Source organism: Chrysochloris asiatica, unplaced genomic scaffold, assembly GCF_000296735.1.
Source record: "Chrysochloris asiatica unplaced genomic scaffold, ChrAsi1.0 scaffold00099, whole genome shotgun sequence".
Classification (NCBI taxonomy): domain Eukaryota; kingdom Metazoa; phylum Chordata; class Mammalia; order Afrosoricida; family Chrysochloridae; genus Chrysochloris; species Chrysochloris asiatica.
In genome coordinates this window covers 4520552-4536008 of record NW_006408617.1, presented here as the reverse complement: position 1 = coordinate 4536008, position 15457 = coordinate 4520552, and the positions used below count along the sequence as shown (strand labels likewise).

Genomic DNA, 15457 nt, shown 5'->3' with positions numbered 1-15457 from the left:
CCCCCTCCCCTCCCCCGCCGCCTCGCAGACTGCTCGGCCGCGCGTCTGAGCCGCCCGGGCCCGGGGCGCAGGCGGCGAGGCCACCACACCTGCAGAGCGTTCTGGCTGCTTAAGCAGCACCTCGCTATCCGCCACCCGGCTCCCTCTTTCCCAGCGCCGGGTCTCCCATGACGTCCAAGCCCCTCGGTCGGCGACAATGACCACTTCCCTGCAAGATGGGCAAAGCGCCGCGGGCAGGGCGGCTGCTCGGGATTCGCCGCTGGCTGTCCAGGTGTGCGGCGCTGCCCAAGGGAGGGGCGACGCCCGCGACCTGGCGCCAGCCCCCTGGCTGCACGCACGGGCGCTCCTGCCCCCTCCGGACGGGACCCGCGGCTGTGCTGCAGACAGGTAGGCAGCCCTCGGAGGGCGCGGGGGAGTGTCCTGGGTTAGCAACCGGCTTAGGGGTAGGAGGCGGTCCTAGGGGGTGAGCCATGTGCCCAGAGCTGGGCCAAGTTTGTGAAAGTCTCTGAAGACAATTCCCTTTAAGCTGGCTTCTACCAGATCAGCAGGACATTGCGATCTCACAGCGCCTTATAAATAGCATCACCGTTTCATAGAGAGCTGTCGTTCTCTCTTGCCTCTGCCCATCGGTGTGAATTAGGAGGCCAAGCTTCAGGTCGACCATCTCCTCCTACTTACTTTCTTCATGGCCTTGCCTTTTTTTTTTTTTTTTTTTTAAATTAAACAAACAATCCATTTTATTTTGTATTTTAAAAATGAAAATCATAGCATAAAGCAGTTCACCTCCCACATAGAGTCTTAACAGCGACCCAGGAGAAGCAAAGCACTAGATTGACATTTGAGCAGTCTTACTCTTACTGTTCAGTGAGCTCTGGTAGCGTAGTGGTTACGAATCGGGCTGCCAGCCGCAAGGTCAGCAGTTCGAAACTACCAGCCGTTCCGCGGGAGAAAGATGAGGCTTTCTGCTCCCGTAAAGATTTACACCCTCGGAAACCCTGTACAGGGTCGCTATGGGTCGGAACCGACTCGATGGCACTTAACAACAACAACAACTCTTACTGTTCAGTAGGAAAGAATAGAGGCTTTAAAAGGTTTCCTAATCTCCATAGCTCTGACTGCCTTTAGAGTTCATAGTTTTGTACATACTTAAGAAAAGGAAAAGACTGCAACGATGCAAAAATCTATCATCCTTTTATATTCATAATTTAAATCGTCCTTTCTCTCCCCTCCCCCCATCCCGATTTTCAAAGTACTCCAACTTCACTAAAGTTAAAATTACTCACCAGTGGACTAGAGTACATGTATACTAGCAAGTTCTATTAACTTAACCTCCTCAAAACACTGCCTTGCTGTTTAGTATCTATAAGTACTTGGAAAATCAACAGACTGTGTGTGGGCAACATTGTGAATGAAACTTGAAGTGAGATGAACCACAGCTATAATTAAGAAAGCATAACTTCCAAAAGTGATTAGTAAAATATCATAGAGATGAATTCACTAAATGAAACTTACAGATTTTGTTATTTTCATAGAGGTGTAACAATGTCTGTCCTCAGAATGATTTTTACATAAATAATTGTTCATGTTTATAATTTAGGAAAATTACTGAAAGTTCTGGAAATGAGGTTTTCATGCTAGTAATTTATTAAAAGAAAAGAATAACATCAAAAAAGGAGAGGGGTTCTATTGAAGATTTTTTGTAATAATATATTTTCATTTGACCCAAAGTACTTTGCAGACTTTTTTGTATGCTTTATTTAATATTAGTATCGTCAATGAGCTGTTGGCCTTAACACACTTTTAAATCATGACAGCAATTTTATTTTACATTCTGTTTTATGTAAATTACATCCTATGTTCTCTTGGTGTAGGAGAAAAAAGAAAGATCTTGATGTTCTGGAAATGCCGTCTATTCCAAACCCTTTTCCTGAGCTGTGCTGTTCTCCATTTACATCTGTTTTGTCAGCAGGCCTCTTTCCCAAAGCAAATTCAAGGAAAAAACAGGTATGCGTTATAAAATTGTCTCTTTCAAAAAATCTTAAAAGTTTTAGGAGTTTTAGGATCATACAGTCTAACAATAGTCACAAAGGATTAATGTGGTATGACACAGTAGGATAAGCAGTGGACTGCTTTTTAATCACAAGGTCAGCAGTTAAAACTTACCAGCCCCTCCTCGGAAACCTTATACAGGGTCTCTGAGTTGGAACTGACTCAAAGGCACTGGACAACACCAACAAATGTTAAATCACTGTTGACTTGCATAGTTCTTTGGCATGGTTTTTCTTGATTTTCTCATGTGTAATGGGGATGTTAAAATAGAACATTTGGGGTTTGGTAATGGGTTAAAAGACAGAACATATATAAAATGCAATGCCTGGAAACTATTATTGACGGTAAGTGGAAACATTATAAATAATAGACTATCAATATTAAGTTACAACTTGGAGAGGGCGGTGATGCTAGTGGGCAAGAACTGTATTGACTGATTCCTTTAATACCTTTATATCAGTCAGGATTATTCACACAAACAAAACCAATGTATACCAATAGAGAAAGAGGTGGAAATTGATTTTAAGGCATTGGCTCGTGTGATTCTCTGGCAAATCTGACATCAGTAGGTTAGGCAGCAGGCTGGAAACTCTGGTGTCCAAAGTGGATAGGCAATGCGGTGGGCTAGAAATTCAGGATCTCTAACAATCTAGAGGTGAATTCCTTCTTCTCTTTGCTACTGCAGGTTCTTCTCTTAAGGCCTTCAACTAATTGGATGATGACCAATCACATTATTATGAGTAATCTCCCTTACTTAGGGTCAACTTGTTATAAATGTTAATCACATCAATAAAATAACATTCCCCGCATAGTCTACTTTAGTGTTTGACCAAACAGCCTAAATAAAACATTTGACGCATAAAATTGACCATCATAATCTTCTATAATCTGACATTCTCAAAATAATCAATTTCACTTGCTAAAGGAAATTGATATAGCACATCTGTTACAATTGGTATATGAAGTTTAGGATGAGACATGGCATCTTTAGTTCAGTGAATTCTCCTGGTCTCTGGCTGCAGAAAGGAGATGACTTATAAGTGATAATTAGAAGGTGGACCTTATTTTTATGATTTTCCTTCTATTCAGATTTCTAGTTTGGGTGTTGACTTAAGAAATTTATATGTTAAGGAAAATAGAACCAAAAAAAAAAAGGGAAGCTCCATCATAATTAAACATTTTTAGGGGAAAAAAAAATCAGTATGTCCTATTGTTGTTGGTAAGTGCCGTCTAGTTGGTTCAGACTCATAGTGAACCTAAGTCTTTGCGGGAGTAGAAAGCTTCGTCTTTCTCCCATGGAGTGACTGGCAGGCTCGAACTGCGGACCTTGTGGTTCACAATCTGTTCATTGTTTATCATGTGGAGCCACCGTACTCTCTATATATGTATATGTTGTTGTTGTTAAGTGCCATTGAGTCGGTTCCGACCCATAGCGACCCTGTATAGGGTTTCCAAGGAGCAGCTGGTGAGCTTGAACCATCGACCTTGCACTTAATATATGTGTATATATGTATATAAACATATATATAGTGGTTATGAATCAGGCTACGAACCACAAGGTCAGCAGTTTGAAACTACCAGCGGTTCCGTGGGAGAAAGATGAGGCGTTCTGCTCCCGTAAAGATTTACAGCCTCGGAAACCCTGTACAGGGTCGCTATGGGTCGGAACCGACTCAATGGCATTTAACAATATATATTTATACACACACACATATATAATGTCCTGGTTTGGTGTTGTGGGATACACACTGGACCACAAGGTTTGTTTGAACCATAAGTTCCATGGTTCAAACTCACCAGCTACTCCTTGGATATACTATATGGGGGTCACTGTAAGTCGGAACTGACTTGACAGCACTTAACAACATTTATATACAATATAATACATATGTACAATACATACATACATAAAATATAATACAAAATAATACAATATAAACATCAGTCTGGAATATTCATGTGACTCAGAATGGGAAAAGAAAATGTTGGCTTATGCTACAGTAGTGAACAGGCGAATTTAATAGATTATTTCCAGGATTTTAGACATGGAAGCATTTGGCTAATCATAGGTGTCATCTGAAGTGTATTTACCAAAGCAGGGCTTTGACTTGGGTTGGGTTGTTGTGTTTTTAAGTGTCGTCGAGTTGGTTCTGACTCATAGCAACCCTATATAGGGTTTTTTAGGTTGTAAATCTTTATGGGAGCAGAAAGTGTCATCTTTCTCCCATGGAGTGGTTTATGAATTGGAACTGCTGACCTTGTGGTTAGCAGCCCATCGCGTAATCCACTATGCCACAAGGGTACCTTTGCTTGTGCCCGTGTTGTTAAGTGCCATCAAGTTGGTTCTGACTCATAGCAAACCTGTATAGGGTTTCTGAGGAGCAACCGGTGTGTTTGAACTGCTGAACTTGAGGTTAGCAGCTCAGTGCTTACCTTAACAGCGCTACACCAGCACTCCTTGTTTGTACCAACAGAGGGAGAATAAAAGAGAAAGAGAGTGGGTAAGGTGTGAATGAGTTAAGGCAGCATGAGTTCTAGGTGTAGAGAATCCTTTTATAGTAACATATCCTATCTTGTGCCATGGCAGCGCGTCTTCAGATGGTTGTTAAGTGCCACCGAGTCGGCTATGAATTATAATGAGGCTGCATAGGGTTTCTGAGGAGCAGCTGGTGGCTTTGAATTGCTGAGCTTGCAGTTAGCATGCTGTCTAGCACTTATCCTATAGTAATGTCTTTAGGTTAAGTGTAGTAAATAGGTAAAATGGGAAAAGGATAAGTTACTATTGTGGTTTCATGCAGGTTCCTGGTTCTATAATGACCTTCTCAGACAGCAATGTTCCTACACAACCAGCTCTACGGTTGAATGAGCAGAGTTCTGGTCTGACTCCTACAAACCAATCCCAAGGGAGTATTTCTACCTCACAAAGTCTATGCCTGCTGAACTCTTATTTTTGCCTGAGGGTTGGAGTAGCTATGAGGAGAAGTATATTCCAAAATTGGGGAAGAAAACATTTTCCTTAAAAATTCTTTTCTGTATCCTTTAACCCCCACTTTGAATTGCCTTGAGAATGGTTCCTTCTGTTCTTACTGCTTTATACATACACACTCACTTCATTGGAGTGAATGTGGTTTTAAGAATAGATGATTCTGTCAGTAATTTCTCCAAACCCAGTACCTTTTAGACACAGATTACCACTTACGAGATGGCATTTCTGGCCAAATTATCCCTGACCTTCAGTTGAGATGATGTAAATAGTGGTATGTGATGGATTCTACTAAATATTGTTAATGGTTGAAACAGATTAGAAGATGTGTCTTTCTATTTGCATTTATTTTAAATAATCTATTTTTTTATGCTCTTCATTTTAGCAGTTCTTTCTTTGTCGAAGAAAAAGTGAAGAACTGCATTTGTTATTTACAAATAAGTGTTCAGAAATTTGGAACAATGCTGATTGAAATGCTAAATTTCACCTAACCTTTCAAAACCACAGTCAAAAATCATTTTACAGGACATAAATATTTTTTTACAATTTGAGATGATTACATAATGCATGAGTGGTAAAGTGTATTGAAGCCACAAATAGGATATGCTTAAACTCTTTTTGCAAACAAAATGCCCTAAAGTCTATATTGCTTTAGACATTCATATTTTTATTTAAAAATAAGAGCTAAAATGAGATAAAAACTGGATTTTTTTCCCCCCTCTTGTTTCCTCTCTTTATAATGCTGGCCAGGTATAATACTATTTTAGGAATAGCTCTGTGTGTTTACTAATAAAGCAGATTTTAAAGTATGTGCTCCTTTGTAAAGATGGTTCAGAAAGGTTAATTACAATTTAACTTTTATACTATAAGTGACTTGCCTTGAGTTGAATGAATCCTGATTCATTTTTTAAATTTCTGATTGGTATTGACCAGAAAATATTTAGTAATGAATCTTTAAAACTTAACTATTTAGTGAAAAAGTAGCCTTTGTAGAAGATTCAATTCTTTTATCAAGCTTGTTTACCCTGAGGTGATTGTACTGGGAAATAGTTTGTGTAGTAGATCTAGTAATTGCTCCCCAAGACTAATATGTTGTTGTTGTTAGGTTTTGTCGAGTTGGTTCTGACTCATAGCAACCTTATGCCCAACAGAACAAAACACTGCTAGGCCCTGCACAATCCTCACAACTCTTGTTACATTTGAGCTGATTGCTGCTGTCACTGTGTCAGTCCCATCTTGTTAGGGGTCTTCCTCTTTTTTGCCAACCCTTCTCTTTACCAAGCATGATGACTCCAGAGACTGGCCCTTACTGATCACATGCCCAAACTATGAGAGATGAAATCTTTCCATCCTGGTTTTTGCGGAGCACTCTGGCTGTACTTCTTCCATCAGAGATTTTGTGTGTTCTTTGGGTATTCCACAGTGTTTTTAAATTGTTCTCTAGCACCGTCATTCAAATGTGTCTATTTTTTACTGTCTCCCTTATTCATTGCCCAACTTTTACATGCAAATGAGGTGACTCAAAATAACATGGATTAGTTCAGGTGCACCTTAGTATATGTATATCTTAATTCAAAATAAACCCTCTGGAGAGTTTAAAGATAAATAATTGATGAAAAACTGTATGTACATTTGAACTGTTGTAGCTGGAAGATATGTTTGAGGTCTTTTAGTATGATAGTCTTCTTTTACAACTGTGTAAGAGTCCTGGTGTGGTACCGTAGGGTAAGCAGTCAAGGTTGCTGCAAGGTTGGCGGTTCGAACTTACCTGCCACTCTTCGATAGCACTTAACAACAACAATAGTCCTTGAAAACCCTACACAGGGTTGTTATGAGTTGGAACTTACTTGATGGCACTTGACAACAATAACGACAACAGTCTTTTATAGATGATTAAGTTGTGTCTAGGAGCTGCTGAGTCAGAATTAACTTCACAGCAATGTTTGATTTTGGTTTACAAGTATAAATCAAAAACTATTGCTAGTAGAGTTCCATTTCATGCATATATGGGTTTATTCCAAACAAATTGTGTTTGAACACGTGTCTGTGATCAGTTGATAGCTGCACACAAGTTCTTGTTAGTTGTCTTATTTTCTTTAGGGTGCCTTCAATAAAATGACCAATCAAAACAGTGGTTTCCAAGGAGATCTGCTGGGCCAGTTAAATCCAAGGCAGAGAGGTCAGCTCAGACGTTTATGGTTACTGTTCCATGACATTCCAAAGGTGCAGTTGTGATAGATTTTCTCAAAGGACACAGCTTGATTGTGGGGGCTTTTTAGGAAGAAGATGTCAAAAAAGGGAAAGCTGTATTGGTGAGAAAAAGGCCAGGAAAATTGTGCTGAAGAATTTTTTTTTCCCATCACTACAATATCCCTACTTATTCTTCAAAGGCAATATTTCCTCATGCCATCTACAACCTTGATTTTATCCCTTCAGACATACTTTTGTTTCTAAAACTCAAAGAACATTGAAAAGGAACACGATTCTAGCCACTTGGGCTTGCCAAAACTGCCATTTTGACATGGTGTAAATTCAAGTACTGAATTTTTCAAGAAATGGTTAGAGAGATGGAAACTTAGCCTTTGGAAGTGTGGAGACCTACATGGAGGAGATATTGAGAAACAATATCTTCACATTTTGCTATTTTTGTTTAATTATGGCTTCTGTGATTTTGTTAGAGTACTTTTTTGAGTTACCCTCTTAATTTCGTTTAAAAAATTCTGTGTGATTGACGACTGCATGGCCAGAGGCATACGCAGACCTTTCCGAAGGTACAATTTCAACAGCAAGTGAGGACCCTTGGAGCAGTACCAGTAATTAACTTACATCAGTGTTGTTGGATACAACTCTACCCATAATACAAGAAGAGCAGGGTGATATTTGTTAACATTCATCTAAGCTACCTGGAATTTCTCATTATTTTTCTTTCCTTAGATATAACTGTCACTGTGACTCTTCTAGTTTTCTTCTCCATCTTCTAAAATTGACATGAAAAAAAATCTGTTAAATAAGTTGGTTATGTCATCCAGTAGAATTTATTTGTGTGTATAGTTTATAGCCCACAGCATGGCATTATCACACAACACCATGAGGAAGTGGCTCTTTCATTCCCATTTTAAGTTTTAAAAAAGGATGTGCAAAAAAAAAAAAGGATTTGCCCATGGTTTCACAATTTAGAGTTCTAAAAGAATATCATGTTTCAATAGGCTTTGCCCTTCACTACTCCATTTCTAATCCATTCCCGATTGCATGCAGCCTTTTCGTATTTCTCAGAAAAAATTAAAAAAAAAAAACTTTCAAATAAGAAATTACTTCTAATATTTAGACTTCGATTTTTGTTTCTTCTTGTATCTTAGAGACTATTACAGGGTAAGTGGGTCTCTGCCCTGAAATTAAAGAATGTCTGATGTCTCTTGGTACTGTGGGTTACGCATTTGGGTTGCTAACCCCACCAACAGCACTGTGGGAGAACGATGAGGCTGTCAGCTCCTGTAAAGATTGGATCTCAGAGACCCCATGTAGGGTTGCTTGCTGTGAGTTAGAATCTACTTGATGGCAGTGGTTTTGGTTTGCTTTTGATGTCTTTCCTTTGTTAGTAATTATCCCAATTTGTACAGTAATGGGACCTGTATGTTTGGTCTTAAAGGAATCTTGGTGTGGTGCTGTTAGATAAGCACTGGGCTGTGAACTGAAAGGTCAGTGGTTCAAACCCACGAGTCACTACTTGGAAACCCTATACAGGGTCGCTGTGAGTTGGAACTGACTCAATAGCACTTAACAACAACATAGGAATCTTGTCTGGCTGCTGCATTTACTCAATAATCATGTATTCATTTCTTCTATATAAAGGAGCCCTGGTGTGGCGCTGTGGGTTAATGCGCTGGACTGCATAGTCAGATGGAACTGCAGGTCGGTGGTTCAAGCTCACTGGCCAATATTTGGAAACCCTATACAGGGTTTGTGAGTTGGAACTGACTCAATGGCACTTAACAACAACAACAACAATAACAACAACAACATATAGCTAAAAGCAGACAGAAACTGCACTCAGCAATTATCAAGATTTTGGCTCATCTCCTTCTATTTAATTTTTCTCTCTTTATGTATTTGGCTGAAGAATTTTAAAGCAGATCCTGGATTCCTATAACTGCATCCTTACATTTTCTTATAAAACCAGAATGCCGTATTTGCTTAACAAAAATAATATTTCCTTGGTATCATCTAAAACCATCCATAATCAAATTTTCTTAGTTGGAATGACACATGAAATCCTCAAGTTACAAACAGGTTATGTTACAGAAGTCTGAAAACTACTGCTTCATAAGTTGGAATTCATTTTTATATGGAAAAAACAACATAAATTGTATTTAGAGCCCTGCAAGCTATTTCACAAAATCCCATTTAATGTGAAATGAAACACAAATAGCATATATATGTGGAAAGTATAATAGAGACAACACTTGCTCCTATTAGGATTTCAGATAAATAAGTCTTTTCAACAGCAGTTTACTACTTTTGAATGCTGGTTACATGGTGAATATAAATTTTTTTGGAGACAAATTTGCAAGTAGATGGTTCTTTGTAGCACTTTTGAAACAAACTTTCTAACGATACTTCTGAAAGTGTCGTCACTGAGCCACCTTCCTCAGAATCAGCAGGGATGCTTGTTAAATATACAGATACTTGGGACTTTCACAAAACCCAATGAATAGTAAAATATTGGAGAAGGGCACAGGAATTTGGGTTTTTCTTTTTTCTCCTCTTTAACATATAAACAGAATCAGCACTGCTTTTATTCTGTGCCACTTTCAAACTGAGTAAATTATAGACAGTCTCATTTTGTTGAAAAAAGATGGGGATATTACAAATGGACTTTAGTTAGTATTTTAGCCAGGTATTGATTGTTAGGAGGAAACACAACCTCACATGAACTAGCTTGAAAGGCCAAGAGATCACAGGTCGCATGAGATTAGAATTGGGAACTAGAAAGTCAGCAAAAAGTCAGGGCCGCCATTTTTCTCTTCTCTCTCTTATTTTCCCACAAGCACACTGCAAAGTTTTCTCTTCTCCTTACAAATTTGTTTTATTCTCCAACAATTCTCTACTTGCTTGTCCTGGTTGGTTGTGTGTACTTGTGACCCCCAAATGGCTGCTCTAGCGTTTTCTGCCTAGGTGTTTAGTACTTGGTAAACAAAATCTGTAACTAGAGAGGGAGATTATCCCAGTGTGCCAGACTCTTATTCAACCATCTGTAGCCAAGGGGACAAGGGGCCCTAGGCCACTGCACACACTCTGTGAGAAAGAGGTGCAGGTTAACTAGGTAAGGAATATGGAGGTTAGAGAAAATGAACATGTAGTGCCCTAGATTAAAAAGAGCACAATCCAAAAAACAATAGAGTACAAAAGCAGATCCTATGTGGCACATAATGATCCACCAGTTGGTTTGACTGGCTTCACCTTTCCAGTTCACTGTGTGCAATTACTTTGCTTCAACTCATTTCATTTACTGGAAGCATGCTCATCAGTTGGGGAGCACCATGGCTCTGTAGGATAAACACTGGGCAGGGAACTATAAGGCCTGCGGTTCAAGTGTATCAGCCATTCCACTGGAGAAAGATGAAACTTTCTGCTTCTACAAAGATTTGCAGCTTCAGAAACTGTATTCAGGCTTGCTATGAGTTGGAACCAACTTGATGGGATTAACAATAACCACACATTTCTTTCTGATGATGCCACCCTTCAGTGATGATCATCTTCCTTGGCAGTTGGCTTGAACTTGTGTTTTAGTGGGATCTCTTTGCTTTACATTATAGCAGCAACCAACTCAGGGTCCCCTCTACACTCATGCTAGCTTACTTCTATGTGTAGCATAACATGGCTCTCTTCCTATTTAAACAACTTAAACCCCCGAGCAAATCTTCTATTTGCCAAGTTTTATTTCCAGTTTAAAACTTGCATCTAATTTTTTGTTAATGTGCAGAGTTTATTTGCCGTCCAAACTTTATTTTACAATATGGGTTTTATTTTTCACTTCATTGAAAATGCAGCTTCTGTTTTATTTGTTCCCTAGGGGTATATCTTGTGCTCTATCAAGAGAGGGAAAATTAGAGTCATCCATGGTTCAATATAAATGAGCATTTTAACTAACATAAAAAGAATTCTGTCTAGTGGATGTTGCTTTTAAAAATTGGGACTCAACATGAAATAGTGTATATTCTGTTGTGTTTGAGGCATGTGTATTTGAGTGAGGATAAACATACTTGGGAATTTTGTATTTTGCACCATAGGAAAAAAAACACAAAGCAAAACAGGTTAAGAGAGCATCTTGTTGTTAGTGGCCACAAGTCTGCCATGGCAAGAGAGTAAGAGTGAAAGAAATGGGAGAACTAAGAAAGAGAAAATGACCTCCATTTCTTGTTCTTTCTTTTGGATCCATTCATTTGATTCCCCACCTCCCCCAAAGCCACAGAGGAACCACAAAGGAGATTTGACGTCTATTCTTCAATTTACAGATAGTTGCATTCCAAAAGATTATTAAAGTATTGACTATTTATATATGTTTCCCATAGACTTATTGTTATATGTAACGATTGGGACCTCTGACTAGTGAGTAAAAATTATTTTAACCCTTATTAAACCCAAACACAAGAAAGAGTCCTGAATAAGCACAAGGTTGTCAGTATAAACCCACCGGGAGAAAGATGAGACTTTCTGTTCACATGGAGCACGCTGTGATCCATGGCACCGTTTTTAATAACGTTTATATGAAAATAGGAGCCAAGATGACATTACTGAAAAATATAGATAGGGAATTAGCAGATTTACTTTTAATATGGTCCTGTTGATGATGATGAGTAATGTGATCTGAGACTGTTGCCCGCCTTTTGGGGCCTTAGAGCTCAACAATGTCATTTCAATCCTAGAGCAAGATTCTGATGGTTTCTGAAAATACCACTGATTCCTGTGCAGTAGCTTCCAGAGTCTTCAAGAGGCTTCTTTGATTATGTTGGCCCTAGAAACTCCCTCTCAACTAATGTGCCAATCTTTCCACATGGTCACTATACTGCTTTGAATAAAGAATCATGTGATGTGCCATAGGATGTGGGGCCCGAGGCCCATTTTCCTGGAAAACACTGGGGGTAGGAGGAGCTGGTTAAAGTAGAAATTAAACCAAGGTCCAAATATTAGAATGAAGATCTAAAAAGGTACCAAATCTGGGAGGGATCAGGTGATTGGGGAAGTTGAAATATGAACCAAATGTTTAAATTTAAAATTAAGGAGATGAGATTCACTCTGCTGTTGAGTTGATTGTACCTTGTAATGATGTGAGATTAGATGTGAACATCTAAGTGTGGCATGAGTCAAATATGCATCTCACTGTGCTTGGTTTACAGGGTCCAAGATGGTCACAGCCTGAAGTTTTTCTTTTCTAAATAAATCCCAAATGTGCCACCTCAAACAGTGTTTGTCTTCCATTTAAAATGCCACCTATTTAGCTGCTCAGACCCCAAACCGAGCAAACCTTTTTCTGTTTTTTTTTTTTTTCCTTTTCTTTTTTGTCATCAAGTTTTGCTGCTACTACCAGAGAATATATGTATGAACCTATTTACTTTTCTTCATCTTTACTGCTACCACCCTAATTGAAGACACCTTTTCCTCACCTACAGGAGCTTCATAAACAGCCTCCATGCTTCTCTTTAGCCTGTCTTGGTTCATTTCTATACCTTTGTTACAGTGATTTTTTAGAACTCACTTAGCTTAAAATAAATCCAAACTTACTCCCTTTGTCTACAGAACTCTGTATAGTTTGGCCTTCCATACTTCTTAAACCTCCTCTGTATTCTCCCTTTAGTTCATTATATTCCAGCTATGTGAAAGGGAGGTCCTATATATCAGGAGGCTTGGCAAACTCTTTCCTACTTCCCCCCTATTTCTTTAGGTCTCAGCATATGGTCATCACATCAAGGGAGCATTTTCCAACTATAGACTGTCTTCAGGAATCTTCTCCACCCATTCTTTTTCCTTCTCATCACATTGTCCAGTTTATTTCTTTGATTTACCATCATCTGAATTGATTCCTTTACTTGTTTGACCTAATATTTATTGCTTCTCTTTATTGTTTCAAGTAGAATATCTTGCTTTTCTTGTTCACAGAAAATACCTCTGGTGTCTCGTCCAGATATTGAAAGAAAGAATGAATAAATAAATTGAAGCTAAACAGTTGAACCAACTGTATCAAATTGGATTGTGATAAATTGCATTGTTACAAATCATTATTGACCAGCTTCCTCATTTTCATCAAACTTTAAAAAATGTTTTATAATTATGTTAAAAATCCTATTATGGAAGTGTGTGTATGTGTTATATAAAACAGGTGCATGGGGTGGTACAAACGGTTCCCTCTCAACTACTAAATAAAAGCTTGGTAGTTGAATCACCCAGAGTCTTTCAGAAGAAAGGTCATGTGTGTTAACAGGCATCCATACAGTTAGAAAAAAAATGGGAAATAACAGTTCAGGTAATAATTTGAAGTCCTCAGAATAAGGGGTGATTCTAACCATGTTTTAATAGTTAAATACTAATTTCATTAGCAAAGAGTTTAGGCCAGTGCTCATCTTATGGAAATAGGCAATATTCCTTTCCAAGGGGGGCACAAACTCTGATTAAGAAAGTCAGTTTCCAGATCCTCATCTTCCATATTTACTTTTTTCTAAAATTGGCACTGTAGGATAAACACTGGACCGAAAGGTCAGTTTGAACTGCAAGGTTGGCAGTTTAAACTCATCAGCTGCTCCTGGGAAACCCTACACAGGGTTGCTATGGGTTGGACATGACTTGATGGCACTTAACAACTACCATCTTCCTGAGAGCCCACCTGGGTTCTCTGTAACCATTCTTACCTGGTACATTACCTGGGGCTACAAACCTCTATGTAGTCACACACAGGGAAAGCTTCCTTTAATGATTAAATAAAGTACCAAACATCAGAAAGGGTTCCTGATTTTCTTTTCTCTTCTTTTAAGTCTTTAATGTATTTCTGTTAAGGATGGATCATGGTTAGAAAAGGGAATGTTAGCCGGTGTTGAAATATTCTGAATTCAGGTGTATGAGGGGGAGATGAAAGTAATGACAGTTTTCATTTATTGACTATGCTTTCTCAAATCTTCTGACCACTGTCAGAGAACCCATCACTTTGGAGGGAGAGAGTTCTTGCCTTAAGAACAAAGCTAAAAGTGCATCAGTGAGCAATGGAAAATGCCAAAAATGACCATTTTTCATATTTAAAATTTGATTTCCCACTATTTTTAATGCTCATTTGTAGACTGTGTAAAAGTAGGTAAAAGGAAATGTGTCTACAGTCACCTGTTGTGGTATAGATTAGTGCTGCAGGTGAGGTTCCCTGGGAAACAGACCCTGAGATTTGTCTGTAGGACGTTTATTAGCAAGCACTCTTGGAAACAATACCTGTGGAACTGGACAGGGGAGAAGTTGGGTTACAGAGATCCCATAGCAACTCTGGAGCTGGGATGGTGCTGCAGAATTAGAGCAGAAATGCAGTCTTTCTACCTCTACAGCCATCAATTATTGGATATTGTTGTTGTTGTTGTTATGTGCCGTGGAGTCGGAACCGACTCATAGCGATCCTGTACAGGGTTTCCGAGGGTGTAAATCTTTACGGGAGTAGAAAGCCTCATCTTTCTCCCGCGGAGCAGTTGGAGTTTCGAACTGCTGACCTTGCGGTTCACAGCCTGAGTCGTAACCACTACGCTACCAGTTGTCCATAAAGGGCCTGACCTTGGGCATGGCGGTTCTCTACCGCTGAGGCAGGAACAGAGGGCATAAGCGTAAGCTCTCCAGTTGCTGACACTACTAACAACCAGAAGACTGAGACTGAATTCTTGAAGGGGATTGGGTTGTGAGTCATAGTGCCAACTAGTCAGTGACTGATTCTTTTAAATGTAACAAATCTTTTCTGAGACTGCAATATTTTTCAAAATAAATTGGATAAAACTTCTGCATGATTTCTTTCAGATTTTGTGTATGTTATTCAATATTATGGTTAATTCCTATTTTGTCAAACCACATCATGAGATATTCCAATTTAAGTCAATTCATATCCTATTTCATTGTAAAAATACTTGAGTATTTTCCACTTTTGTGTAATAACAAAATTTATGCTAGCTGTTGGAGTAATTATTTAATGTGTACCACTTACTTTGTACTTCTAAAAATAATTGGTGCCCACTCAACTATTTCTACACAGGTTGTTCAGTGACATTGGTTTTATTGTCCACAATGCATGAACATTCTCATTATTTCCATTCTGTTTGATTTGTTTCCATTAATTTAGTTGCCCTGACACCTTGCATTCTCTTCTTCATTTTAGAGAAATTTCTGACTATTCATCTCATAGATTGATGCAGC

The 15457-nt window shown here is 38.8% G+C and overlaps 1 protein-coding gene across 1 annotated transcript in view; it reads left to right on the top strand.

Moving 5' to 3' along the window:
• GRB14 (growth factor receptor-bound protein 14) overlaps window positions 1-15457 on the top strand; it is a 212501-nt gene continuing 197044 nt past the window's right edge. The window contains exons 1-2 of the mRNA XM_006866993.1: window positions 1-387; window positions 1872-2004. Coding sequence (XP_006867055.1) covers window positions 197-387; window positions 1872-2004 — 324 coding nt within the window. The 5' untranslated portion in view covers window positions 1-196. The remainder of the gene's footprint in view (window positions 388-1871; window positions 2005-15457) is intronic.